Source organism: Camelus ferus, unplaced genomic scaffold (genome assembly GCF_009834535.1).
Source record: "Camelus ferus isolate YT-003-E unplaced genomic scaffold, BCGSAC_Cfer_1.0 contig385, whole genome shotgun sequence".
Classification (NCBI taxonomy): Eukaryota; Metazoa; Chordata; class Mammalia; order Artiodactyla; family Camelidae; genus Camelus; species Camelus ferus.
Window position 1 is genome coordinate 663,980 of NW_022589126.1, and position 27,142 is coordinate 691,121.

The 27,142-nt window shown below is 54.5% G+C and overlaps 1 protein-coding gene across 9 annotated transcripts; it reads left to right on the top strand.

Moving 5' to 3' along the window:
- The first annotated feature begins 536 nt into the window (after window positions 1-536).
- Window positions 537-26,176, top strand: LOC116662588. 9 transcript variants are annotated; one of them, XM_032476357.1, is made up of 5 exons: window positions 3,351-3,491; window positions 11,654-12,559; window positions 13,281-13,554; window positions 13,704-14,084; window positions 14,729-14,882. In XM_032476357.1, exons 2-5 carry the CDS (start codon window positions 12,554-12,556, stop codon window positions 14,806-14,808), a joined length of 741 nt encoding a protein of 246 aa, XP_032332248.1. In that variant the 5' UTR covers window positions 3,351-3,491; window positions 11,654-12,553; the 3' UTR covers window positions 14,809-14,882. The 9 variants fall into 9 exon arrangements, 7 of the variants coding, with proteins under 7 accessions (XP_032332249.1, XP_032332248.1, XP_032332244.1 ...); XM_032476353.1 differs by lacking the exon at window positions 3,351-3,491 and adding an exon at window positions 25,554-25,574 and having other exon boundaries at window positions 6,949-11,812; window positions 14,729-14,837; XM_032476354.1 differs by lacking the exon at window positions 3,351-3,491 and adding an exon at window positions 6,949-7,270 and having other exon boundaries at window positions 8,047-11,812.
- The last annotated feature ends 966 nt before the right edge of the window (window positions 26,177-27,142 follow it).

The following is a 27,142-nucleotide window of genomic DNA, read 5'->3' on the forward strand; positions in this document are numbered from 1 at the left end:
CGGGCTGCTTCTGCTCCCACTCAGGAGAGAAACTGCCTGGCCCATGGCAGCCGTGGACAGATGGCAGCTGACCCCACCCGCAAACCTCAGGTCTCCACCCACACTGCATGACTGTGCTGGCATGGCCCTCTGGGCGCAGGCTCCGAGGACACTGTACTGGGGAGGGTGCCCTGCAGTGGTCCCCATGTCAATGCCAAGCATGGAAGGGAGGGCAGGTGGGGAAGGGGGGCTGAGTCTTGTCCACAGGAGGGTTCCACTGGGTCCTGGACCCTGGACCAGTGTCACAGCAGGGCTCTGGGCCTACTGTCTTTATGGGCACACTTTCAAGGACACAGTCTGGATTTGTCACAGTGGCTCCAGGCTGCACAGAGGACCATCGGAGACCCAGTGACCACGAGGCCTTGTGGAAGGACCCCTGCCTCGTGCCAGAGTGTCATGCTCCCTGTTCATCACTGAGCCATCCACCCGTGATGCCCCCGGCCCCGCCCACTCGGGTCTGGATCTCTCAGGGACGGCCGGTCGCTGGCGGGGTAAACGTTGGGTTGGACCCTTTATCATGTTTTTTTGTCTGCTAGAGGTTTGTGTGTGGTCTCGTGTCCTGGGATGAGGGGCCCATGGACCTGGGGGTCACATTTCAGAGCAGGGGCGATGGAGCTGGGCTCAGAGCTGAACCGAAGTGTCCAGGTGGACCTGGGCTTCAAGGAAGGGACATTTCATGACGTATCTGAACACACTGGAGCCTCAGGGCTATTGAACAGATAACAAGAAAAATGATTCAAGAGCAAATGTCTTTAAAGTTCCCCAGGAATCAGAGGCCACGGTCCCAGCCTGGGCAGGGGCAGCAGTTCAGGTGGGGTGGACTGTCCCTTGTGGGGATTCTGCCAACTGACCGAGCCCCTGCAGCTTGTCCCCAAGGACCTAAGACACCAGGGTGGTGCTGGGGACTGCCACTCTCTCCCCTACCGAGACCCTGTCTGCCTCTCAGGCAGCCCCACAGGGGCCAGTGGGAGACACAGCCCCAAACTGTGGAAAGACCAGGGCAGCCGACCCGTGTGGGAGCACAGCCCACGGCTGCCTGGATCCTGGGGCTACACCTGCCCAGGGCAAGCCCTGTGGACACCTGACACTTAACTGGGACCCAGAGTCTTCTAACACAACAGCCAGATCCCCAGGATACAACAGAAAAGGACCTGCTGAACCAGGAGTCAGGGAGTTCACAGCCCAAATGAGAAAAGACGGGAGCTGAGGAAGCGGGTGCTGGGATTGCGTGGCCAGGGAGGGGGGCGTTTAAAGCAACCGCAGAATCCATGCTTTAGTGAGCAAGTCTGAATGGAAAAGCAAAAACAGAACCCCAGCACAGTCACGAAGTCACGGAAAAACCGAAGTACGGAACTAAAATGCAGAAAACAAACTAAAAACCCACTGGGAACTCCGTAGCAGAGTGGAGATGCCGGATGAACAAATCCGTGACCTTGAGGACCGATGGATAAAATCCCTGATCTGAACAACAGAGGCTTAAAAAAAAGTGAGGGGACCTGGGGACAATCATGTGAGTCACTGAGTTCCAGGAGGTGGGGAGAAGGGAGGGTTGAGGAGTATCTGAAGAAATGGCCCCAAACTCTCCAAATTCAGCCAAAGACACAAACCTGTAGATTCAAGGAGCTGAGTGAACCCCAAACAGGGGAAACCACAAAATCCATGCGAGATTCACCGGAATCAAACTTCTGACAAGTAGAGATGAAGGAAGAATCTGGGAAGTAGCCAGAAAGAAGCGATGGTTTCCGTGCACTGAGTGAAGGTGGGTTTCTCACATCAAAACACAGAGGCCAGAAGGAAATGACACATTTTTCGAGGCTGAAAGTAAAAGAAATGCCAGCTGTGAGGTCTCTGTCCAGTGAAACCGCCGTCAGGAATGAAGGGGCCATAAGGGGCCATTCTCAGGTGAAGGGAACCTGCAAGAATCGTCTTCAGCTGGCCTGCTCTTAACAATCTGCCTAAAAGACGTTCTTCAAGCAGAAATGAAACGGTGACGGGGAAACCTGGAGGGTCAGGAAGGAAGGAGGAAGGAGGGGGTACAGTGGACGCTGCTTTTCCTGGCGGGGATTACAAATAAGGCATGGCTGGCGATGGCAGCAAGAATTCCAGCTCCAGCCAGCACTCAAGCCTGGGACGTCTCAAAGTGAAGGAGGCAAAGGGACCTCAGTGGAGGTGGCACCTCCACACGTCAGCCCCAGTGCTGAAACCTGCTGACAAGGACAAATGGCATTTGTGTATGTTGTGAGATTCCACTAAATGATTGAATTAGCAATTCATCCCAGCTGGCCGTTCCAGGGCCTGTGTCCTCCCGGTGGCCCTGAGAAGCCGTCCCTGTGCACTGCCCCCCAGGGAGCCATCTCCTGTGAATTGGTCCCCTCCCCCTGCACTGTGACCTCCAATGGGACAGGAAGGCTGTGGCGGAACTGATGCCCGGGTCTCCCAGGACTTGTGCGGGAGGCGGTGGGTGAGCGCTCGCGGGCAGCCCCGCCCCCTGGTGGTCAGTGTGGCTTCACCGCAGCAGGCGGAACGCCGCGGACCCGGCGGAGCGGGAAATAGAGACAGCTGCCTTCATGCTGGAGCGTGGATGCTGCAGCCCAGCTGCGTTCACCTGCAAATCTCGGCTCGCGGGCGTAGTCACCCTGTGCCTTTGACAAGCTACGCGACCAGGCCAGTCTTCTCCTTTATCAGATGGGAACACTGCTTACGTGCTGTATCTTGAGGTCCTCTGTGCTCCCAGGAGCAGGCCGTGTGCGGGGCAGACACCGTATCCTCCTGGCTCTGCGGGAGCAGCCTCTGCCCCAGGAGAGGACTGTGCCCCAGGCTCAGAGGGCTGCTGCCCCGCCCGTATTTCTACCCCCTTGGCCACCAGTGGGCTCAGTCTGCTCTGCAGGGTACCCGTGAATGTGCTGTGCACAAATGTGTATGTGTGCGTGTGTGTGTGTGTGCATCTGAGGCCTTGCACCCTCAAACCCCTGCTGGGTAGTGACTATGTGGGTCCCCAGCGACAGGCACCACGAAGTGTAAGGGCCTCCTGCTCCTCAGCGGCCCGCAGGCTCACCAGGGACCCCAGGGGTTCCCTGCTACTGGGCTGGGGTTTGGCGGGGTGTCAGGAAGGTTCGCAGAGCCCGCACCTCGCAACGACCAGGGGGCTGCAAGGTGAAGCCACATTAGCTTCGCCTTAGAGAAAGTGGGCAGTGCCTTTGCAGAAGCGGGTTGGAAACTGCAAACTCACATCAGCTCCTGGGGTAGGCACGCTGCTGCCCTGCCCGCGGGCCCGTTCCTGTGATGCCGTCGCCAAGTGGGAGCGAAAGATCGTGGAAGGAAGGCTTGAGGGAGGAACACAAAATGGGAACTGTGGTTGTGCCAGAGTGGATTTCCTTTTTTCTCCCTTTTTTCGTAATTTTCAGAATTGGCCATGATGCTAAGATCTTTTATATGAAGGGAAATGTCTGCTGGTAGGTGCCTCGCGGCCGGGTCTGCGCAGGGACCGGGTGGCCAGCAGGGGGAGCGCGCCATCCGGGACTCGTAAGGGGCGGAGGAGGTGGGGGGAGGGAATCTCTGCGCAGGAGGCGGGGCCGGGGGCGGGGGTGAATGCGGGGAGGGGCGGGGGTCCTCAGACAGCCAGGAGGGGTGACCGTGGGGTGGGCGGGGTCTGCACAGGAGGCGGGGCCTAGAGGCAAGGGCAAGGGGGACACAGCGGAGAGGGGCGGGGTCCCGGCGCAGGAAGTGGGGCCTGGAGAGGGAGTCTGCGTGTTGGACACGGGGGTCGGTGGGGGAAAACCGCGGGGAGGGCGGGGGTCCGCAGACCGCCCTTGGGGCCTGGGGGCGGGGGTCTGTGCGTGGGATGCGAGTCAGGCGCGGAGGAAGCCGCCCGGCCCTGCAGGGTCTGTTGGCCCGGGCCAGGGGCTCCCGCAGGGTCCCCAGGGCTGGGGAGGTGGGATGCGCTGGGGAGGGAGAGGTGTGTATCCGGGATAGAGGGGGCCCCAGGGGCTAGCCCGAACCCCGCGGGAACCCACCCGAGGCGGGGAGGGGGCAGGGTCCTCCGGGGGGGCGTCCTCGGGCCGGACACGTGGCAGTGCTTTGCATGACCGCCCGGTAAGGATACCACCCCGCGCGGTCCTGGGGGGCGCGGACCCCTCCTGCCGGGCTCCTCCCCAGCGCTGGGAAGAAGAGGGACCGGGGTTTAAGAAGAGAACTGTGAGGGAGCGCCCTGAGCGCGGGGGCCGCGTGGCTGTGACGCTGTAGGGCGCTCGCTGCGCCGGGAGACTTCCTCTTTGGCGGAGGTCGTTTGTTGGGACCCACAGCTGAGCTTTCTGGGCACAGAGGCCGGATGCGGGTTGAATGTCAAACAACCAGCAGAGTTCCTGGCATTTCTGAGCATCAGGATGGAGGGGAAAAAGGAGGGGAGCAGGGAGGGGGGAGGGGGAGGGCCCACCTGCCCTTTCAGAGCATCCAGGGTCGCAGGTTCCAGATGTCCTGAGACAGTGGCCTTTTCCACGCTAAGGACGGGCCACCATGGATTTGCAAGTTTTGTATCAGGCACCACCAAGTCCCCGAAAGGTTGAAACAAGCAGCCTTCCCACGGGTCTCAGAGCTGCGAGTCTGCGATCAGGGTGTCGGCAGGGCTGGTTTCTCCCCAGGCTTCCTCCCGAGGCTTGCGGAGGGCTGCCCTCTCTGTATGCATCTCTGCTGTCGCCCTTCTTATAAGGGTGCCAGCCCCACCCGTGCGATCTCACGTAACCTTAATCACCTCCTTAGAGGCCCTGTATCCAAGTACAGTCCCACTGGGGGCTCGGATTTCTCCCTATGAATTTAGGGGGCATCCAGCAGTGGGGTGCCTGCTGACCTGAGAAAAGCCCAGTGTCCTTGCAGTGGGAGGGAGGGGCTTCCGAGTGGAAGGAAGCTGGAGAGGTGGGACAGCCCAGAGCCCACCTGCAGAGCATGGGGACTCCCCAGGGCGTGGTACCCAATGGCTGGTAACCATCAGCCGGGGGCCCCAGGGTCTCTCTGGGGCCAGAGCACCGTGTGCACCTGCCAGGCAACGGCCAGAGGCAGCCTGTGCTGTGTCTTCACGTGGCTGCAGGAACCACCTCCTCACCATTGTCAACTGGAGCAGGGACCGTGGTTCCCCAGCAGCTTTTCAAGGACTTTGCCCAATGTCCTGAGGCCTTGTGGGAAACCAGGCCTCTCCTCCCTTCCTTTTTTGTAAACAAAGAAATTGCCAGCATGGAAACTGCATCTCCCTTGTTCTTCCTTCAAAGGGCGATGATAACCTGGGTCATCCATCATTTTTATTTCTGAAGGATGGACGTGCCTGCTCCACTGGCCCTGGAACTTTCCTCCCCCTCAGCCGTTGGCTCTGGCCTCTCCCGATGTTTATTTCAACCTCACGATTAAAGAAAAATGTTAAGTGTGCAACAGCTCTTTTCCAAATGCTGGAAAGATCTGGAACCAGGCAGTCCCTTGGGAGAAGCTTCAAAAAGGGGGAAAAAAAAAAACCCACGTTTACAAATAACACACTTGGAAATAACAGATCATCTCGGTTTGGGACACATGCAACTTTCCTAGACTTTTTTTTTTTTTTTAACGAGGATCTTCTGAAAATCAACAGAAAGAGGTCAACCGTAATAACAATTTCAGAATAACCATTAGAAACCAAACAAAGAAAAACATCTGGAGATGATAAATAGGAAGCTGTGACAATCTGTATAAGGGTCATTTCCTAAAAGTGACTGAGCAGGTACAGAAGTGCAACCGCAGAGCTCTCCCGTGTCCTCACAGGTGCCCAATTAACAGAATTTTAGTGCAGGATTTTAGAGGGAGATTCGTTGCCTGTTATGGCTGCATCGTTTCATTAAACTGCGACAGCCCAGGAAGACCGGGTGTTCTAGCCTTGCTGATAGGGAAGTGCAGGAATTCCCCCGAATTGCAGGGGTGGTGGGTCTGAGACGGGAAGGGGGCAGGGCACAGCTATTCAAGGACCGCTACTGCAATTAACGTCAAACTGATGGAAGATTCAACCCCCAGGAGGCATTGGGGCTCAAGGTGGTGGGAGATTTGCCCTCTAGGAGACCTTGAGCTTCATTATACGCCCACTGTAATATATCAGCATGGTGAATAACACGCCCACAGGCACCATGGAGGACCCGAGGCTATCCACAGAAGGTCAAAGTGTGGGAAAAGGCCAACTTCCTGGGAATCCCAGCCCCTGCCCCAAGCTAGTTACACTGGTCCTTCTACTTCTTTGCATATGAAGCCACCAAGCCCATAAAAATGGGCAACACTGCCCCTCACGGCCTCTGTCTCTGTTTGGAGACGGCCGGCACTCTGTCTATGGAGTGTGCACCTACTTTTACTCTAACCTGAGCCCCCAACCCCCACACCTCATGGCCTTTCTCTTGCCTTTCGATGTATCTCTCTGAATAAATCTACCTTTACTCAATGGTGGCTCACTCCTGAGTTCTTTCCTGCACGAAGCCAAGGACCCACACTTGGCGGGGCATGTCCCAGGGGCTCCACCGAGACCAGGGACATGGCCCCCCTCACACCCCACGTCTGTTTTTCCTGCATCAGGTCCACAGCTCTTTGGAATCCGTCTCTCTTGGCTGCCAAGCAGGTGTCTCCCAGCTGTGCTGCTCTGGCGGGCCAGGCCCTACCAAGCAGGTCACATGCTGAGGGGGTACCTTTGGGCTCTGTGACTCATGAAAGGGGGCACTTGGGGGCTGGTGACGCTCCTCCCTGGGGACCTGGGAGGCGGGCTGTTGTGACGGGGAACATGTAAATGAGACACAGGCAAGGAGGCTGAGCCGTTTCCCACAGTCCACCACGCATCCCTCTGTCTCTTCTATCCCAGGGTATTAGCTTTTCCAGGGGAGAGGGCAAAGGAGCGGTAACTTCAACCCTTCACCATCAAAGTGCCCACATGCACGTCCCCAGCCCAGCTGGGAAAGACTGCTCAGATGCCTTCAGTCTGACAAACCCAAGACAGACCCTGGTGGCCCTGTAACCAGAGCACCCCTCCGGAATTGCTGTGGGCGGGACGGCCCTCACGTGGTCAGACACCAGCATCCCCGTGGCAGCTCACTCAGGTCTCCTCCAAGCGGCCACTCCCTTGGGGAAACCTGTGTCTCAAGAAATGGCTTCGTGCTGATGGCTGTCGTGGAACCAAAGGGTGTGAGGTGCCGGGGGCAGAGCAGAGGACGCCAGGGATAGCGTGTCCTTAGGGTGTCCCCAGGTCCGTCAGCAGATGGGGGAAGGAGGGGTGGTGGGGGCACGGGGCCCTGAGCGATTTTCATTTCAGCGCTCAAGGAATGTGACCTCACAGGGTTGGGGATTTGGAGAAACACAATAACTGACGCCGGGGGGTTAGAAATAAGAAAGAAAGACGGACATCTTATCTTCTGTGTGCACAATTCTGACTCAGAAGCCTCAGCCTCATTGCGCCCCAGGGGACAATTTTTTGTGGGGAGAGAGCAGCCCTTGTAATCAAAGCCAATGGCATCAGAGCTGCAGCAAAAGCACAGGGCAGAGCACAGAAAGCTGTCTGCAACACGTCCCAGCGGGAGCTCTCCCGGGCTCCCCCCTCCGGCCTGCGGTTTTGCCCTCTTGCACCATCTGTCTCTCCGAGGCCTCTGCACCTCTCCCCAGCAACACTTACAGGCCGTTCGATCTTAGCAGCAGCCACTTTGCTTGGCCACAAATATACCTCGATGCTTTCAGAGTCCCATGAGAAAAGTGGCTGACCTGGGGGTTCCAGGGATGACTCACCCTGGGGTGTGGATAAGCACCGAGGACCAGTGAAATCACAGGGGTTGAGGAGAGCCACGGGGTGGGGGAGAAGAGGGAGGGACGGGAATGGAAGACAATGCCCACTGGTCCAGAAATACAAAACTTCTGAAAGTATGCATTAATAATGAACTTAAATTTTTTTTTTAACTTTGGTTTTTAAATTTTTTGGGGGGGGTTGTTTTTGAGGGAGAAGTAATTAAGTTTATTTCTTTATTTTAATAGAGGCAGGGGGGATTGACCCAGGACCTCATGCATGCTAGGCCTGTGCCCAACCCACCTCGAATTTCTGAAATGCCAGCATATCTCCTGGTCTCCTTAGAAAAGGCTGGAAGGGGTGACTTCCCAAACACCATGAACAGGAACGTCTCGGGATCGTCTGCTGGGGGTGACGCGTCCCGCACCCGCCCACGGAACCTGACGCCGGGCTTGGAGACTGCTGCGAATTTAGCCCTGTGCTCACAGAATTGCCATCAGACAGAGTCCGCAGAGCGTGTCCTCCGTGACCTTGCCTTTGGCAGTTGTTCTGGGCAGAGTCTTGTCCACCCCTCCTCCAAGTTCATACGTCCAAGTCGTAACCTCCTGGACCTCAGCATGTGACTGTATTTGGAGGCAGGATCCTTAAAGAGGTAACTAAGGGGAAGTGGACCCTGAATCCCACGGGACTGGTGTCCTTGTAAGCACAGGAGCTCAGGATAGAAGGAGACCCTGTGAGGACGCGGGGAGGAGTCGGCATCTGCAGCCAAGGAGAGAGGCCGTGGGAGACACCGGCCCTGCCATGCCAGCACCTCTCGGACTGCAGCCTCCCAGGCACTAAGGCACACAGCCCTCTGTGGCGTTTCTTACAGCAGCCCAGCAAACTCACACAGCAACATAAGGTTGTTAAGAGCCCTTGGCGAGAGGTCTGCTTTTGAAAGCGAGTGCCCCTAAAACCCAGTCCCTCTGCCGAGTCTATGATTAAGCCCTCTGCCCAAACCTCACACCCTTTCTTTCCCTGAACCCGTTCCCCAAAAGACTGAGGGGTATCAAAGAAAAGGGCGTGGAAACTACATACAGGGCCCTGGGACCCTGCCCTTTGATGTGAGAGGCTTCTGCTTCAGTTTTCCAGGCCCCCCCTGAGTCTCAAAAGGCTGCTCAGCAGTGAATGACTAGGAAGCGAGAAGATGCAGAAACAAGGACTATTTGTTGGGAAGGAAACTGGTAACAATCCAGACTATAAACTGGCCACACAGCCGAGTCACCAAACTCCCAGTTCCCTGAAGATACAGATAAAGGTCTGGCCCACAGCCCCAAGGTGTTTTTGCAGGAAACAGACCCCCGACCAGAGGAAAACTGCTGGCAACAGGCACGTGCAGCCCGGACCACCTGAGGCCAGAAGGCTGGCTGGTGATGCTTGAGACTGGACCTCGGTGCCAACCTGAGAACTGCGCCCGAGATGATCACGCCCCCTCGGGCCCTCCTAACCCCTTCCCTGAACCCCGTCGGGAAGTCGGGGTGCCCCTCCCCGCTGGGCATCTGCGGCACACGCTGCCCTTTCCTGCACCACAACCCGGGTCAGGAGACGGGCTTCCCTGCGCGCGGGCATGGTGATGCTTGGATGGGGCTGGGGGTGATGAGAGGTCACGGGGAATCAAGGGGATTCCTCGCCTCGTGGCTGTTTATACAGGTTGGAAGAGGAGGGAGGGGACCTATTCCTGGAGCTTGGCCCCACCTGCTCTCTCTCTCTTTCACCAAATAGGATATTCTTGGTACGTCTTTTGTACCCTCAGCTCCTCGTGAGGGGCCCAGTCTAGGTCCTGACCAGGCGTCTTGAAGGTTCCAGGAAGTGGCCTCGATGTCGGTCCAGGGGCCTCTGTGTCTGACGCTCACAGGCTCAGCAAGCTCTTCAGGGCTGGGGAGGGCCTCGGGTCAATCACGTCTGCACGAGTCCTGGGGTCATCGTGGCCACAGCCTCACTCGCCCAGTTGCCCGCCCAGGACTGGATGAGAGGACGCAGCTCGCGGTGAGGCCGCCCCCAGGAACCTCCCGCAGGCTCCCCGCCTCCCCTGTGGGGCCTGCCACGCCCTGCCCCCCACCCCGGGCCATGAACGTGGATGGATGGGAGTTCAGGTCTCAGCTCCTTCCTCGGGGACTCAGACCAGAGGACACCCGTGTCAGCAAGAATGCAATCTTGCTGGTTCAGGATCCCCTCTGCGTGGCCAAGATCTGGAACGTTCTGGAAAAAAGATGCCCACGCTGAGGGCTCTGGAAGGGCCAACACGAGAGGGGCCGAGTGGGGCAGGTAACTTGCAGGAGACGGTGGGGCAGGCAGGACTTTCAAGCAGGGACCTCGGATCCAAGGGGCTCAGGGTTTCCGGGCAGGCACGTTATCTGGGCAAATGCTGTGGAGGTGCTGGTGCAGGAACAGCCGAGTTTGGCATCCTCCCGGAACCCCCCTGAGAAACGCTGCCTCAGCCAGGCCACCTCTGTCGTGGTCTCTTCGCCGGCGGGTTTCAAAGCCATGCTTTGCCTATTCCCAGGGGATGTAAATCTGTGACTTTAGAAGAACACAAAGTATAAAAGACAGAGCAAATTTAAGGTGAAAGAACATAGAAAACACAAACGCAGCTCCTGCCGCCGCTCGCACCCTGCCGAGGGTCCGAGTCCAGACCCAGCTGCACGGGAAACAGGCGGACGGCTGGCCTGTGAGAATAAAGGGAAGAAAGAAATGCTAAGAGAGGAACGAAAGCATCGTTGAAGCAAGAAGGCTTTAAAAATTGAGTCCCTGAAAAGAAGACTCTAAAACACATGACAAAAAGGAAGAAGTGTTCGAACAACAAATTAAAATAAGAATCAGCTGTGCAAACAGGTCCACAGAAGAAGGAAATAGCGAAACAGAAAACGGGCCCAGGAAGCCATCATGAAGGTGAACGTCGACCAGGAGGCTGTGGAGAAGGGAAGATGCTCGTGGGGGCTTGAAAAGGAGCTAAATGGGCAGAAAACAAGTATGAACGGAGGCGGGTGAACACGGACAGACCACGGGTCTGCGACTCTCTTCTTTCACAGTCAAAGAAAAACGGGGCAAAGAGGAAACCCAGCAGACCTGAAGGCTGGGACGGTGGGTGGTGGGAAGGCAGAAGGAGAGCCCTGAAAACCAGCATGAGCAGAGGCGTGGGATCTCCGGGACAAGGCAGGGTCACGAGGGCGTCAGCGTTTTGCAAACAGAGTAAATATATCCTCCAAGATTAGGAAACAAAAACAAACAAATTGGAAGGAAAAAAAAAAATCCAGAGTTGAAAGCCAGCAAGTGTGGGTGGTGGGGCTGTCCTGGGCTTGTCCCTGAGTGGGGACGGCAGGGAGGGGGGCCCGGGGCAGGGCTGGACCCCCCTGAACCAGCCTTGCCCGGGCCTCTCCAGGCCCTGACACTCGGTGAGTGCCGGTGCTTGTCGGGGAGGGTCATCTAGAGCAGAGGAACACTTTCCGCCGTGTTGCTCTGTCCTCCGAGTCTGGGAGCGGTGACGGTGACGTCTCCGCGTCAGCCTGGCCAGGCCGCGGGCTCAGTTACTGGCTCCGGCTCCCGTCTAGGTGTTGCTGGAAAGGGCTTTCTCCACGTGATTGACATCGCCAATCAACTGACGTTGACATAAACAAATGACCCTTCATAATGCGGGGGGCGGGGGATGCTTCATCCATTCAGTTTGAAGGGCTTCAGAGCAGAGCCCGAAGGTTCCTGGAGAAGGCTGTGTACCCTGAGGCTGCAAGGGGGAAACTTGCCTCCGATGCTCATCTGAACGGGCAGCTCCTGCCATCAATCAGTGAACCAGCCCCTTCAAATAAATCTCCCTCTCTGCAGGCATGGCCCCAGCTCCGTTTCCCCAGAGACCCCGGCTGCCGCAAGGATTCTTGTCTGCATTTTCTGTGTCAAGGGAGCGAGGCTGACGCGGGTCCTGGTTCCGGGCACGTGTGTGGAGGGACCTGGTCCAGCCCCGGTTCGGCCACTTCTTCCCTCTGGGTGAGCTGGGAGAGGCGGCGCTCCTGGCTCTCGGGGCATCTGTGAGGATGAGAAGTCCACGTTCCGGGCCCCGCAGACTCACCTGTGTGCTCCCGGTCCCGCCCTCTAGCAGCTGCCCCCGGCCACTCTGGGGGATTGAGAGCCACGGCTCCACGTGTCTGTCTTCCGGTCTACGAGACCCTTCGGGGACTTAAGAAGGATCCAGCCGGAGGACGCTTGGGTGGTTCTCCCTTAAGAGGGGGTGAAGCCAGACTCCCTGGGGGACAGGCAATGGCGAGGGGGCTTCACAGTCCCGGACACGCCCCGCCCCCACTCCCCGGCTCTGCAGAGACGCCCGTGGCATGTGCCACCGCGCAGAGGGACTCTGGGATGGTGGCGGTGCGTCCAGTTGGGCCTTCCCTCACCCTGCCTGGGCAGCAGGCCGCTGTGGAGGGAGGAGCTGACTTTGAACAAGGACTTCTGAAGACACCTGAGCACCAGGGACAAGCCACCCCCACCGGGAAGCCTGAGAGCCCTGGGCGTGGTCTTCCGCCGTCCCGTGGGAGCCCCAAGGGGGAGCTGCTGGGTGACACGGATGGTGTTGCTGGAACCCTTTAGGGTAACGGCATGAAGCCCGCCCTGGAAGCCCTCCTGGCCCCGGTCGCCGATGCGGGGTGTGGAATTCACTTCTTCCCCTCCACCCTCCCGAGAGTGTGGACCATCTCTCTGAACCCGCAACGTTGACCAGGGGTCTGTTGATGGATGCAAGTAAGGCCAGCTTCCAAAGGCACTCAGTTTGGGGGCCAGATGGCCAGACTAGGGGCTGGTAGATCCTTCCAAAATTTGGGAGCAAAGCTGGAGCAAACCCAAGCCAGGGGCCTGGAGAGGCAGCCGGGCACTCTGGGCCAGACTAGCCGCCAAGTGCACGGCCCCGGCTCCAGTGGGAGGGCCACCAGGCGCATGAGCTGAAGGAGGAAGGAAGTGGCCCGGCGTCTGCCGCCCACCTTTCCGGGCAGGTGAGTGTGTGGTGCAGGAGTGTGGGGGCTGAATTCAAGGCGGAGGCTGCAGGCACACAGGAGCTGGATGCTGTGTGTTGAGGTTCTCAGGGCAAAGCCTCATGGAGAATCTGGAGGCTGGAATCTGCCACAGCCCTGAGTGCCAAGATGTTTTTTTTAGAATGTTTTAATTTTTAAAAATCTAGTTGTGTGGCTACTAAATCAACATAATTACCACTCAGAAATACTTCTTTCCCTTCCAAGTGACTGTTAAATGAAGGCCACTCTCTAAGCCAAATAGTTAAGTTGCAAAATATGTGAAAAGCAGGATTTGTTCTGAAACCCAAACCGCAAATTAAAACGATAAGGAAAGAAATGTTAGAGAAATGTTTGACAAGGATGCTCGAGTCAGCTGTGACCGAGCCAAATAAAGATTTAACTCCTCGATGTTTGCGGCAGAGAGGCCTAATGCTCCCTTGTGTTCTGTCTTCCAGCCTTGCCGGGCACGGGAAGAGCGACCTCGGCTCCTTGATAGGTGCCTGCGATGGCCGCTAGCCAGTCTGGGAGCAGAATTACAGGTGTCGCCTGGGGCTGCCGCTGTCAGGGCTCTTGCTTGCTGTGATGCCCGCGGCAGCAATGACGCCCGTGGAAGCCCCGTGCTGAGGTGGCCGACTGCCTGGGAGCCACTGCCTGGAAGGTGGCTGCGCAGACCCACAGGACACTTCCATGTGTGTGACTGGCCAGTTTGGGCTCTGTTAAGTCAAGGAGGTAGCGGGCTTATTTGTTACCAAGCACAAACCCCCCTGTCCTGACTATCCAGCATTTGTTGAAACATCAGGGGCGTGTGTAACCATCTTCATAGCTAATTCATTGAAACCCGTTCTGTTTGCTTTCCTTGCTTTTCACCTCCTCTTTAGCGACTAAGCTCCTCACTAACAAGACACTCAGGACCCCTGTGCTCTGGCCCTGGCCGAGTTTTCCTTCCATCACGCCCAGCGCTCCCCAGGCCCAGACGGCCAGGCACCCGCTCCTCCCGTACACATTCTGCTGGTCTGCCTTTGTGAACAGCCCCTGTGGATTTACTCCTGCGCCTCCACACACTTGCTCGTGCTCAGCTGACTGTCAGTACGAATGGACGCTACAGTCTCGACAGTGTCTCCTGAAGCAATATTCCACCTTCGAAGCCAAGTTCAAACGCCTGCTCTCTTTTGATGTGGTGGGGTGTGAAATCCCAGCATATCCTTGCAACAGTTTTGGGACACTTTTGGGAAAGGAACTCCGTCCGGTAGGTGAGACCGGTAAGGTGGCTGAATAATTACGGGCCATGGACCCTTCACGAGGAGGAAGGAAGGCATAAATGAGATTAGACGCGGGGGTCTGAATGCCGGTAGGATGAATCCTGGGTCATTCAAAGGTGACTTGTTTCATCAGCCTTTTGGCCGGCACCCTGGTGTTTTCAGCCAGTGGAATGGGCTCGGACAGGACAGCTGGGGGCCACCAGGGTGGGGCTGGTTTGGAAGGAGGCTGGTGTCAGGAACTGTGTGTTCAGCCAGACAGTGGCCCCTGCAGGCAGGCGACTGCAGGATGGGTGAACACAGGGCCTGAGGTCCAGGGCAGAACATTAACTCAGCTGGTGAGAAACTCCCGGGATCTTACCCCAGAAAGTCATGGTGAAGGTCACTGTTTTATAAATGTCACAACTGCCCACATTTTTTTTTTTTTAAAAGCCCCAGCTTCGGCCCTTCTCCTAGAATCTCACAGCAGCCTTGAGGGCCACTCCTGCCTGTCTAGACTGTTATGGAGGGTTTTCCACCTGCCCGGCTGCCAGGGCACCTGTCTGCTGTGAGGACCCCCAGGGCCCAGGGGGGCCGTACACTCCTCTCCTGCCTGTAACTGCGCCAGCCCCTCTCACGGGAAGGTTCTGCTCATTTCTCACCGGCAGATTCTCGCTCCCACTTACCACCACCCTTGTGGAGTCTGCCCCAGCCCAGCTGCTCCCTCGTGTGTCCCCTGGAGCACTGAACACGGCCCGTGACCGCTGCACTCTCCAAGTACGTCGGCGTTTATGTGTCTTTTCTAATAAAACGTAGGTCACATTTATGCAGACCGTGCTTTGCGGCAGCCACAGCGCTAAGCACTTCGCACGCATGATTTTACACTGGACGTGCTGGACCCCCTGCCTGGCCCCGGACGTCCCAAACTGCCATTCCTGCCCCGAGGTGCGGGACGTGCTCGTGTCTGAAGGGAGGGGCGCTGGCTGTGTCCCTGCGTGGGTACTGAGGTCCCCCAGGATGTGAGCAGAGCTGGCCCCCAGCCCTCCCGCAGCGCCCGGGGGTGATGAGGACAACTGCCCGCCGCGAGGGTGGGCGGGGACAGCCGGAGGCTGGAGCTTCTAGGCGCTTCTCTTCCTGCAGGTAGAAAGGCAAGGACATTTCACAACCTGCAGAAAGAAAAGAGCTTTCTCAGCAATTGGTAGTTCAACCGACCTGCGGGAGGGAGGGCCACAGTGTGCACGATTGCTTCAGATGCTTTGTTCCTTGGGGTTTGGGTTAAAAATGCAATTTGTTTAATTTAGGGCCTTTTAGGGATTTTCCAAGGTTAAAACCATGTAATCTGCTCTTTATTTGTCCCTCTTAAAAGTCACTTAAGTTAGACAGAGAAAGACAAATATCATTTGGAATCTTAAAAAAATAGATACAAATTCTGTTTATTAACCCAGAGCAGACTCACGGGCAGAGAAAACAGACTGTGGTCACCAAGGTGGAAAGGAGGGAGGGATAAATCAGGAGTTTGGGATTAACAGATGTACCTACTATATACAAAACAGATAAACAGCAGGGACCCACTGTTCAGCACAGGGAGCTATATTCATTTTCTTGCAATAACATAGAGTGGAAAAGAATCTGAAGACAAAATACAGATGTATGTCTACGTAGAGCTGAGCCACTGTGCTGTCCTCCTGAACCCAACATGGTAAATCAACTACACTTCTGTGAAAAATTTTTTTTAAAAAAGTTATTTAATAAAACCTTAGAGAAGAGACTTGGGAACATAATACAGTGTGGCCCCTTAAGTCCAATATATATTTTCTACACCCCAGGTAGATAATTTCCAGGAAAAGCATGGCTGTGATAACCACGTTTTGTTACCAAGGGGGTTGCCTGTGCTGTTCATGGAAATAGCTCCCTCACGGATGGGAATTACTGAGCTTGGTCCCCAAAGTGACACTGGGGAACTTCTTCAGCTCTTAACTGACTTTCAGTCCCTGCTTCGCCGACCCCAGCAGTCCCGCGAGCACCACCGTCGTGGTGGGTGTGGGGGGAGCCGTGCCCGCCCTTCCTCCAGGGTCACAGCTGCCCTTTGCGGCGGGAGGAAAAGGGAGGAAGTTAGAAAGTGTCCCGTTGCTGGCTTCACCGCAAGCTTCTAATACCTGAAGGGTGCCTGAAGGGCGAGGAGCCTCTTCCGCCCCGTCTCCGAGTCCATGGCCACAGTTGGCCGTGGTCGGAGTTCTCTGTCAGCTTCAGGTTTCCTAGGTACACAGACCAAACCTTCCCTAACCTGACCTCTGTGGGAGACGCTCTTCACTGGAGCTTCTGGAATGGTCTCCTGGAAATCTTATGTCCAGGGATCCAGCCAGTTGTCTCCTCTGGACACTACCCTGGCCTCTCCAGCCCCCAGACCGTTCCTCATACCAGGGGATGACCCCTTTGTGGTCTCTGCACATGGAAGCGCCCGCTTCTCAACTGCTCTGGACGAAAGTCCTGGAGCCAGCTGGAAATTCTCAGCTTCTGTGAGCGCCCCCTGCAGCTCTAACATGGGTCCACGTAGCCTCCCCAAAGGAGTGCATGGCGGGGCAGACAGCACGTAGGCGGACGTGTCACCTACAGGCTGGGCCTTACAAAGGAACTCAGTTGTCGATTTTTACTTATTTATTTTTTATTGTTTTTTAAAAATTTTTTATTGAAGTGTAGTTGATTTACAATGTTCCTTTCAAGTGGACATCAGAACAATTCAGTCATACATTTACATACATAATATTTTTTAAATGCCACGTTACTCCACACCTTAGGCACGTTTGATTAAAAATCTAAGTTAATAAAATCATGCATTTGCCCTTAAAAAATACAAGTTAAGTTCCACTTGCAGTGATGGAACTTAGTAACTCAGATGAGTTCTTGTGGACAAAATATAAGAAACACTTTACCAAAGGTGTTGGGAGGGGGTGGTTAATAACACACCAAGGCAGAAAGGAGGTGAGGAAGGCCAGCCAGAATTAGGGATGACTTTCCCATAGGTGTCTGTCAATTCCAGAAGAGCTGGGGATGGCCCAGGAGCCTGAACCACAGCTGGGCACCCCAACATCTGGGCTGCAGGGGTGAGGGCACACTTGAGGGGGTCCAGTCCTGCCCGAGACAGAACCCCTCCCTGAATCAACCCCTCATTGGAGTGGAAGTGTCTGCAGATGGTCAAGGGCACTGGCCACCGGCTCGAAGTACAGGCAGAGAGGGTCTGGGAAAAAGAATATTAGTATTATGTAATTTTTCATACACGATGTCATTCATTCGATTGAAAACAGCCAGAGAGTTGAGTGTGGAGTGGAAATATTGTGATCTGGGAACAAAAGACAGAGCCTGAAAGAGAACGGAAACAACGGGGTCCTGATATACTGACTTAGATATCACCGTGTTCATACGCCCAAGAAAACAAAAAGCAAGACTAAGAACAGGAGAGTTAAGGGAAGTGGACATTCTGTAATGTCACGAGTCCACAAAGGAAGGGAAGAGCTCAAAAGGCGGGCTTAGCACCCAGCTAGATGCAGTTGGAGCCAAAAAGGGTGACCAGGCGGAGAAAAGGGCATAGACGTCTGGGACACGTGACCAAGGTCTCGCCTGCGGCCGGCGGCACTCGCACAGCGAGGAGGGAGCAGCAGGGAGACACTGCCTAGAAGGCGGTCTGAAGTCGCAGGGCCCTGAGCTGTGTGTGTCTGTGAGAATAAACTGCACACTGGATGGAAGGGGTAACTTACTGGAAGCTACAGTTTACCGAGATCCATTCTGGGAGTAACGAATTCTTTAACAGACCCATTTCCACAGGAAAAATTATCAGGGAATTTCTCACACCAAACCATCAGGTCCAGAGAGTTCCCCGGGGGATTTTAATCAAAATTTTAGAATCCAGATCAAAACTTCTAAGTTCTTTTTGTGAAGCACGTATAGTCATGATATTTAAACCTGATACAAATAAAATTAAAGAAAAAGAAATTTACAAGCCACTATTAATTTTAAATAACAACGCAGAAGCCCTAGATAAAATACTAGCAAATGGATTCCAGCATCACTTTAGGAAGAAGTAAGAATTCTCCAAGACCAAATGGTTTCAGACGATCGTGAAAGGATGCTTCGCTATTAGGAGACTTACCAATATCACTCATTTTATTAATTTTCTAAGGAAAAGAATCATCTGATTCTCTCCTTAAATGATGAAAACCTCTTTGATAAATGTCTGACGCCACTTTCTAACAAAGACTACTGAAAAAGGTAACTTGTAGCTAAGCAGATAGATAAAAATCCTTGAGAATAAAGTTAAGAAGAAATCCTCGAAACCTAGATGGAGAAGATTGAGAAACGCTCCTGCAAGACACTGAAGCGGACGCCTGAAAACCGCAGACGACCCGGTACTTCGTGTGAAGCCTAACGTGGTGAAGGGGGCAATTCTCTCGCTGATTCATAAACTTAACACATTCCCAAGAGACATACCAACAAGCCGGCTCCCCCTAGACCTAGGCAGCTGACACTGAAGTTCTCATGGAGAAACAGCAAAAAGGAGAAGAAAAGAAGAAAAAGCCGGAAAGAAGAAGAAGGGTGAGTGGCTGGGACTCCAGCCAACATCGCTCCAAAGCCAGGGAGTGCAAAAGCCTGGTGCCGGCAGGCGCGGGCAAGGACGGAAACACGTCCCTAGGGACAGCCACCCAGAGGTGACAAGGGCTGCAAGTCCCGTCTCCGGGCAGCGGTGGACGGCTTGCAAGTGAGCCTGGGTCAGCTGTTAGGAAGAGAGGAAATTATACCCATCTTCCACTCTAACAACCCAAGAAAACCCCAAAGGATCAGAGATAGTGACATGATTGTATGTATGGAAGCATACAATCAAATACGTGTGAAAACCTTCAAAACCTCGGTGGACAGAAGGACTTTCCACAATACCTTAATCCAGAGGCAGCAACACGGGATCGATTCATTTGACGACTTACAAAGGAAAATGTGTGCATGGCAGAAAACACCAAGAATAATCTTAAGTCAGTGTTCGCCAAGTCTGTTACAGATAAGGGAACTGGTACCCCTGATATATAAAGAATATTTTAAAAGAATGTGAAGTTTTTTTATTCAGAAACAGCTTTTATCATGTTAAGATAGCCCTTAATGATCTGGCAATTATCCACGTGCAGGAGAGTCCAGAACACAGATTTATGGCGGTGTTGGCCTCGTCCCGATGAGGGACTGGTGAACTACACACAGAACATGGTTCCCTCACGGGTGGAGACACAGAGGCTGCGGACTTGCAGGAGCTCCCCCCTGCCTGTCTCCCTGAGTCCGTCCGCCAGGCCCGCGGGCAGGTGTAAAGACGGACACACGTCAAGCTTTTGATGTTAACTAGTTAACAACAGTTCGGATGCTCCGTGGATGAAGTTCAACGGCTTCATTAATTTGGTCAGAAGACAGTCCATCAAAAATGCATCAACTTTTGTCATTTTGGACGTACATTTGGGTAAATATATTTGGACAAAACATTCAGAAAAATTTGGAATTATTATTATTATTACTTTCTAAAAGTCCTATAAAATGGCTAAAGGAGATACAAAGACTTGAAAACCTTGACAAGGCACGTGTTGACGCGTCTCTGGGGAAACGGGCGCCACTCTGTCGCTGGTAGGAAATCTACATGGCGTGACCCCTGGGGACACGAGGTTCCGAAATACGCCTGTATTCACCCCTCGAGCCAGCATCTCCATGCCAAGACTTTCCCTAAAGACACACCTCTAACAACACAAGAACACCCAGGCACAGGGTTGCTTATGAGCATTGTCTGTAATTGCAAAATACTGGAAATTACCAGAATGTCCAAGTATAGAAGAATGACTAGGAAAAAATTTGGTCCCTACACAAAAAGAGAAATTTAAAATAATAAGAAATATCTGAATGAACGTTTTGGGGTCGGTGCTGAGCGGCGCTGTTTACTGAAATAGGCAGACTGTCAAAGAGCACAGCGTGTGCTCCCCATTGCAGAGAAAGAAGGGAAAATAATAAAAATATACATGTATCCGACAATTTGGGCAAAACCAAAACGGAAAAGCACTGGAAGGCTAACCCAGAAAACAAGGAAATTGCTTCTAAAGTGGGTGCAACCAAGGGCGGTGCAGGGGCGGAGGGAGGAGTTAATTTTCTGGTTGAGTCTTGAAGGGTTTTGACCTTGAGAAACATACGAGTGCCCACACCCAAAAAATAACATCGAATCAACCATCGAGAGGGGAAAAAACTAAACCTGAAAGCAAGTGGAAAGAAACGGACGTACGTCCACGTCACACCCACAGGGAAGGGGAGGAATCAGATGGAAGGACTTGAACTTGATAACCCGGCTGTGAGAGCGCAGCCTTCGGAACGAGGAACCGCATTCGCGGTGAATGTCTGCGTTCTTCCAGTCCCTCGCTATTACACGTGGAAGCGGTTTCACTTTTCTTCTTCTCGGAAGATGTCCCTGCAGGAAGACCTCACAGATGCCAGGATGGAGTTAAGTTGTGAGCATCGTGGACCTTCGTGCAACCCTGGTGGCTTTGAAAGCCTCTCCACAGGAGGCTGTTTGTAGGGACAGGCCCCAGGGACGCTGGCTCCCTGCTACTCAGTGCCACCGCCTCACGTGACCATACTAATTACGCATCAACACACCCCCTACCCATTCCCCCACCGCCGGGGTCGCACCTCCACCCCAGCCCATCACCTGCCTGCCCGGCTCCACCACACCTGGCCTGAGCCAGGTGAGCCCAGGAGGGGAACCTGAACGAGCCTCCTCTCCCCTCTCCCTACCCCCACCCCTGCAGGGGTTGGGGGGTGTGGCTCTGGGAAGGGCCCGCTGCTCACAGACTGTGCCGGGAGCTGGGGGCTCTCTGCTGGACGCTTTCTGTCCTCTGGGGGCACTGGCTGAGCTGGTCTGGCTGCTGGCCTCAGGGTGGCCCGCTTCATCCCCTTCCTGGCACCCGTGCATTTGCAGCCCAGCTCTGGCCCTTGTGAGCACCCGGCCCGGGCCTGGCCTGGCCCCCAGCATTGCTCTGATGGGCCTGAGGTCCGGCCAGCATGTTCCCAGCCCACATCACACCTGCCTCCTCTCTGTCCTGAGACCAGAGCATCCAGACACTCCTGCCCCGCCCGGGTCTCCAACACCGCAGGGCTTCTCCATGCAGGTGCGCCCAGGAACGGAGGGACCTCGAGAGACACAGGACATCGAACTGGAACAGGACAGAGCAGCCTTTCCTTGAAGAAGTAAAACGTACTTTTTATAACGTCTTGGTTACACATAGGGAGGCTCATGTTGAAATAAAAGCACTTTCTGTCTTTAGAATCGTCTCTTAAAATGCCTTTGCATTTTCGCTTCACCATAAGCAACTCACTGGCCCTTCAGACTGCTTGCAGTGTTTCCCCACGAACCGGGCTGCTGGGCATAAAATCTCTGTGTGTGTGCAGACACCCTCCCTGCCCCTCACACCCTCAGGGTGGAGCTCCAGCCTTCGGAGTTGTCCTTGGCGTTTAGGTCAGTTGGCTCTGTACCCGCTCGGCTGGTATACGAATCCCACCTGTGCCAACCCTTGTCAGCGGCGGGCATCTCAGCTTTGGATTGTTTGTTAACTGAGTCAGTGAACTAAGTGTAAGTAAATTGCCAATTACTAATTTTTACAAGATCAGCCTGCACGAGAGAACGTTTCTCAGGTCCAGTTACTGGCCGCTTATCAAAGGGACGCACGATGCACTTACACTTTCTGTAAATAATCAGACTGTACTGTGGTTCTCAGCGTTGTTTTGCACAAAATGCATTTAGGGAATTTGTGATTTTGCTTGTGAGGTTTTAGGGGGAAAAAAACCCCCACTTTAGCCTGAAATATAAGTGGAAACACGGGACCTATGAGTGAGCTGAATGCTGTTTCTCCCCCAAACAGCTTGAAATGGCATCGAAACTGTGAATCTCACGTTAAACCAGCTGGCTGGGGTTTCTGGAACTGATAACAACCGTTCTTTGAAAGGGCTGGTCCTGACGGCCAGCATATAGGTAAATACCCCATCTGGAATCTGACCGCTCGAACAAAGGAACCGAGGTGCAAAAAGTGTTCTTGGAGAAGTTCTCCAGTTCCAGCATTACCACATTCGGCCCCTAATTTGTTTCTCCTCAAAGGACGTCTTCGGAGGGGAGTCTGGGCACTCAGATTTCAGTCTAATTGCAACCCACAGCGGTCTGCTGGCTCCCACAGCTGTGTTTTATGAACAAAGCCCTTTCACACCTACTGCTGGGAGTCCGCAGCGCTCTCTGAAAACGGAGCCGTTCTCCACCTAAGATTTTCCTCCCACGTGTTCCACCTCCCTGAACACGGCTGTCCTCCTGGGATGAGCGCGACGACGCGGGGTGGCCCTCCGCCTGGCCCGAGGCACCAGCTGGGGGGTGGCCCGTGCTGCGGTTCGACACCAGTGTCCCCGCCTGGGCTCCCGAGAGGTGCCTGCCTCCCTGGAAGGCAGGACTGATGTGCCTTCCAGGCACCTGGGCTAATGGGAAAAGGACGAGTTTTTCTACGTGCTTTGTGGCTATTCCGTGTTTGGTTTTGTTAAGTGTTTGAAATACCTTAGTCACCACACGGAACACCAGCTGCGAGCGGCTGGGCGCCGGCGCCGGGCTGGGGAGCTGGCTGCGCGCTCCCGGGTGAAGGGAGTCGGCCGAGGCTGTGCACACAGCGTTGCACCCGCTGTCCTGTCACTCAGTGCTGTGACACAAGGGATGCGGTTCCCATCTCGCAGGCGATGCGTGTGAGTTTCCGAGGATGGGCTCCCCTAACCCGGACAGTGACCGGGAGGAACCTGCACCCTCACCTGCAGAACAGCTTTATTTTGATCGATCCTCCATCACGCGCCTTGAGCTTCATCCGTGTCACAGGAGGATTGCTCCGCGTGTCGGGGGAGCGGGGCTGGCACCGGGGTAACTCCTGGACTTCTGGCCGGTTAACTTCTTGTGTGGCTCTCCCCACCCTTATTTGCTTGTATTCAGGAGGCTGAAAGGCCAGGACAAAAGGCATTCTTCATTATGTTTTGTTTAAAAGAAAAAAAGTATTCTTAAATGTGCGTTATTAGAAAAAAGTTTTCTTTAACAAATTGAGCTGTACGCGCTTGGGGTGGGGGTGGGGTCTGGGGGAGGTGGGAGGTTGGGGGTGAGGGGTGCAGTTTGCAGGTCTCCCCACTAGATGGCGACATCCGAGCGCCGAGCGGAGCCCAGGTGGACGAGGAGTGTGGGGTGCGGGGGTCCCCACCTGCAAGGCCCCTGGATGCCGGTCCGCGCGCTCCCTGAGCCCAGAATAAGCCAAGGATGATTGCAGCTCCTGAAGCCCGGCTCAGTCCCCGGCTCCTGCCCCTGCTTGAGAAACTGGCAGCGTCTTCTGCCCAAAGGATAAAAGTCCTGTATTGTCCCCCAGCCGCCCAGAGCAGGTGCGGCGCGGGCACCGCCTCTCTGGGGGGCCGCGTGGTGACCCGGCGGCTGCTGCGCCGCGCCTGGCAGGGCCCAGCCTCTTCCTGGCCTGCTCCACTTTTTCTGGGGCTTTTCCCCGTTTCTGCCCGCCTGTCCCCTCGGAACGTCTGCACCCGCGCGTCCGTCCGTGCCCCCGGGCGGGCGGCCCAGCGCCCGGCGCCGCTGCGGGCTTCTCCTGGCCTTTGCGCTCCGAGCTCCTGCAGACCCGGGGTCTGCGGCGCCAGGCCCTGCGGCCGGGGACCTGCCTGCGGAGGGACCTCGTGCACTGACGGGGGCTCCTGCGCCTGGCTGGGGGCCGCCTGCAGAGGGCACTTAAGGGCGCCGAGGTCTGCAGAGGTCGCCTGCTCCTCATCCCGGTTCCCAGCACCGCCCCATGTCCTGGTGGTGAGTCAGGGCTGGTTTGCGCCTGGAACAGTCCTGTCACAGGAAAGGGCAGAGAGACTCCCACAGGAATTCATGTTGGCGCAGATGCACCTGCAGCTCCCCCCTTCCGCCCCCCACTTTTCACAACAATTGTGACGGTCATCCCCCCTCCCCGACCCGGCTGCCCCAACCCCGCACCAGAGTCCAGAGCCTGGGGCACAGCCGGGCTGGTGGAGCCGACAGCTGGCGGGGCCAGTGTCAGCCCCTGAGAAACACACGGGGCAAACTCAGGCTCCACTGTCTTTGTTAAAACCCGAGACACTAAGAATACAGAGCTTTTTCCTATTTTTTAAAATTTAAATATAGCCAGTTTACACTGTTGTATCAAGTTTCTGGTGCACGGCACCATGTCGCAGTCATACATGTACATACACAGATTCCTTTTCATATTCTTTTTCATTATAAGTTACTACAAGGTATTGAATATGGTTCCCTGTGCTCTACAGTATAAACTTGTTTATCTAGTTTATACATAGTAGTTAATTTCTGCAAATCTGGGACTCCCAATTTATCCCTTCCCACCCCTTTCCCACCCTGGTAACTGTAAGTTTGTTTGCCATGTCTGTGAGTCTGTTTTTGTTTTGTTAATAGTTCATTTGTCTTTTTCTTAGATTCCACATATAAGCAATCTCATATGGTATTTTTCTTTCTTTTTTCTGGCTTACTTCATTTAGAATGACAATCTCTAGGTCTATGTTGCTGCAAATGGCATTATTTTATTCTTTTTTTGTGGCTGAGTAGTATTCCATTGTATAAATAGACCACACCTTCTTTATCCAGTCACCTGTCAATGGACATGTAGGCTGTTTCCATGTCTTGACTGTTGTAAATAGTGCTGCTATGAACATAGGGGTGCAGGTGTCATTTTGAAGTAGGGTTCCTTCTGGATACATGCCCAGGAGTGGGATTGCTGGATCATAAGGTAGGTCTATTTTTAGTCTTTTGAGGAACCTCCATACTGTTTTCCATAGTGGCTGCACCAAGCTATGTTCTAAGCTGTCTGTTTTAACATACTCCTATTTTGAGGGGAAACACAAGAAACGAGGAAGTAACTCTGGACCAAGCAGAACTGGGGTAAGGGGTTGAGGGGGGTTGACATCACAGGACCAGTGAGATCCCCGCCCGGGGAGGAGGAGGACCCTGGCCCCTGAGCCGGGACAGCAGTGTCGTCTTTACAATGTGAACCCTCTGATCCATGAACCCCAGATGTGTCTCCATTTACTCAGGTTTTCTCCCAGCTTTTCATCAGCATTTTGTAGGCTTCAGCGCACAAGTCCTGGGCACGTTAGTTAGATTTACACCGAAGTGCTTCATTCTCTTGGTGGTGGCAGCTGTACGTTGACTTTGGTTTGCGTGTGTTGGACTTACGCCGTTACGCACCGGGAGCGGGGAATCCGGTTTGGAGGAGGGACTGTGAAGGTGCTGGCGAGCGCCCAGGTCCGCCTCGCCGCCTCCTACCTGTGTCCCCAGGTGAGGCATTGAGACGTAGGTGACAACTAATACCGACCTCCCAGGAGTCAGGACAACTCAAATTCGATCAAAAATGCAACCGATTCTTGGTGCTTCTGTTTTTACAGACTGGTGTGCTCCTCGCCGTGGAGTAGCTAGCTAGCCACGCGTCCATCCAGAAGCTTCGTTACACCTCTGTCAGTGGGGGCGAGGCTCCTGAAAACGGCTTCAGCAGGAGAGAGCAAAATGAACTGGGCTGTGAGGTTTGCAGATGCACACAACTGTGTATGAAACAGACAGCAAGTCTGTACAGCTACGGTCAATACCTTGTGATAACCTATAATGAAAAAGGATGTGAAAATGAATACACATAGGTACATGCATGACTGGGACACGGTGCTGTGCACCAGACATCGACACATTGTAACTGACTGTACTTCAGTTTAAAAAACTGAATTATACCCCGACATTCGTAAGACACCAATATACGTTTGGATGTAGGTGGCAATGAAATAATGACTAAAAGGGGGCTGAAGGCCACAGTAGCCGGTGAGGTGCGTGGAGAGAATTAGCAACCGGCGAGAAATTCAGCTTTGGAGATGCGGAAAGAACCATTGAATAAAGAGCTAATATTCCAGTTTAAGGTTTTAAAAAATTCTCGATCTTTTCTTTTTTTTTCTCCTGTTTCGGGCTGTGTCGCTGCCACCAGTGCGGCTGCAGACTGTCATGACCGTCTGGAACACACAGACGCTCTCGGTGGGATGGGCAGCGGGTGGGCTCGAGGGTGAGCCAGCAGAGCACCCCTCGGGAGGTGAGAACAAGGTAGAAGTTGAGCTGAATAAAGGGACCTGGAGCTAACGCGTGCCAAGCTCCAGGACGTGATGGACATCTTGGGTTTCCGATCGATTTTGCGTGGACCTTGAGAACAGACAATGTGAGCTGAGTTATCATCTGTTTCCTAGGGGTGCGTGAGAAGGGTGGGTGGGGAGACCCCCCCTCAGGGCTTCCTACCGCGGTTGGGGGGTCAGAGGCCCCGTGGACACCACTCCCCCCAGCCTGAGCGGGGCGGCGGCGGCCACTCTCCCTGCCTGGAACGGAGGAGGGCATACATGCCGACTTTGCAGGAGCGTGCGAGAAATAGGTTCGTGCCGTGCTTCACACGTAACGTGTGCTTAAAACTCTTACCTAAAGCGTCTTTTAAAATTGGCGGAAGTCCGCGGGCACGTCTTCCCGCACCTCCTGCAGCTCACAGAGAATGCCCGCGGTGAGAACGTGCGGAGAGCACACACAGCCGTGGGATGTCTGCGGGACAGCCGCAAGGAACTGGCGACCGCGGCTGCTTCCGCCTAAAACTGCAAGTGAGCAGAGACACACTCTTTACTGTGCTCTCGTGTATCTTGTCATGTGCACCTTTTAGAATAAATACGAGTCGATGGTAAAAGTGTAGCGAATAACATGGAAAGATGTTGTAGTATACTGCTGCCTGAGAAACGCTGCTTGCTGAAAAGAATGTACAATATGGCCTTATTGTTATAAGTAAATAAAACTTTCAAGTGGCGTCTAAGGAAAAAAAAAAACAAAACAATGTGCTGAGACTGGGCTGAACGGGAAAACCTGGCTGACTTCACTGTACAGTGAAACCCTCCGTATCTTCCTAGAGGACTGAGTTCTGTCATCTAAGTCCTAAGCATGCAGTTAAGCTGAATAGTGTAAACAT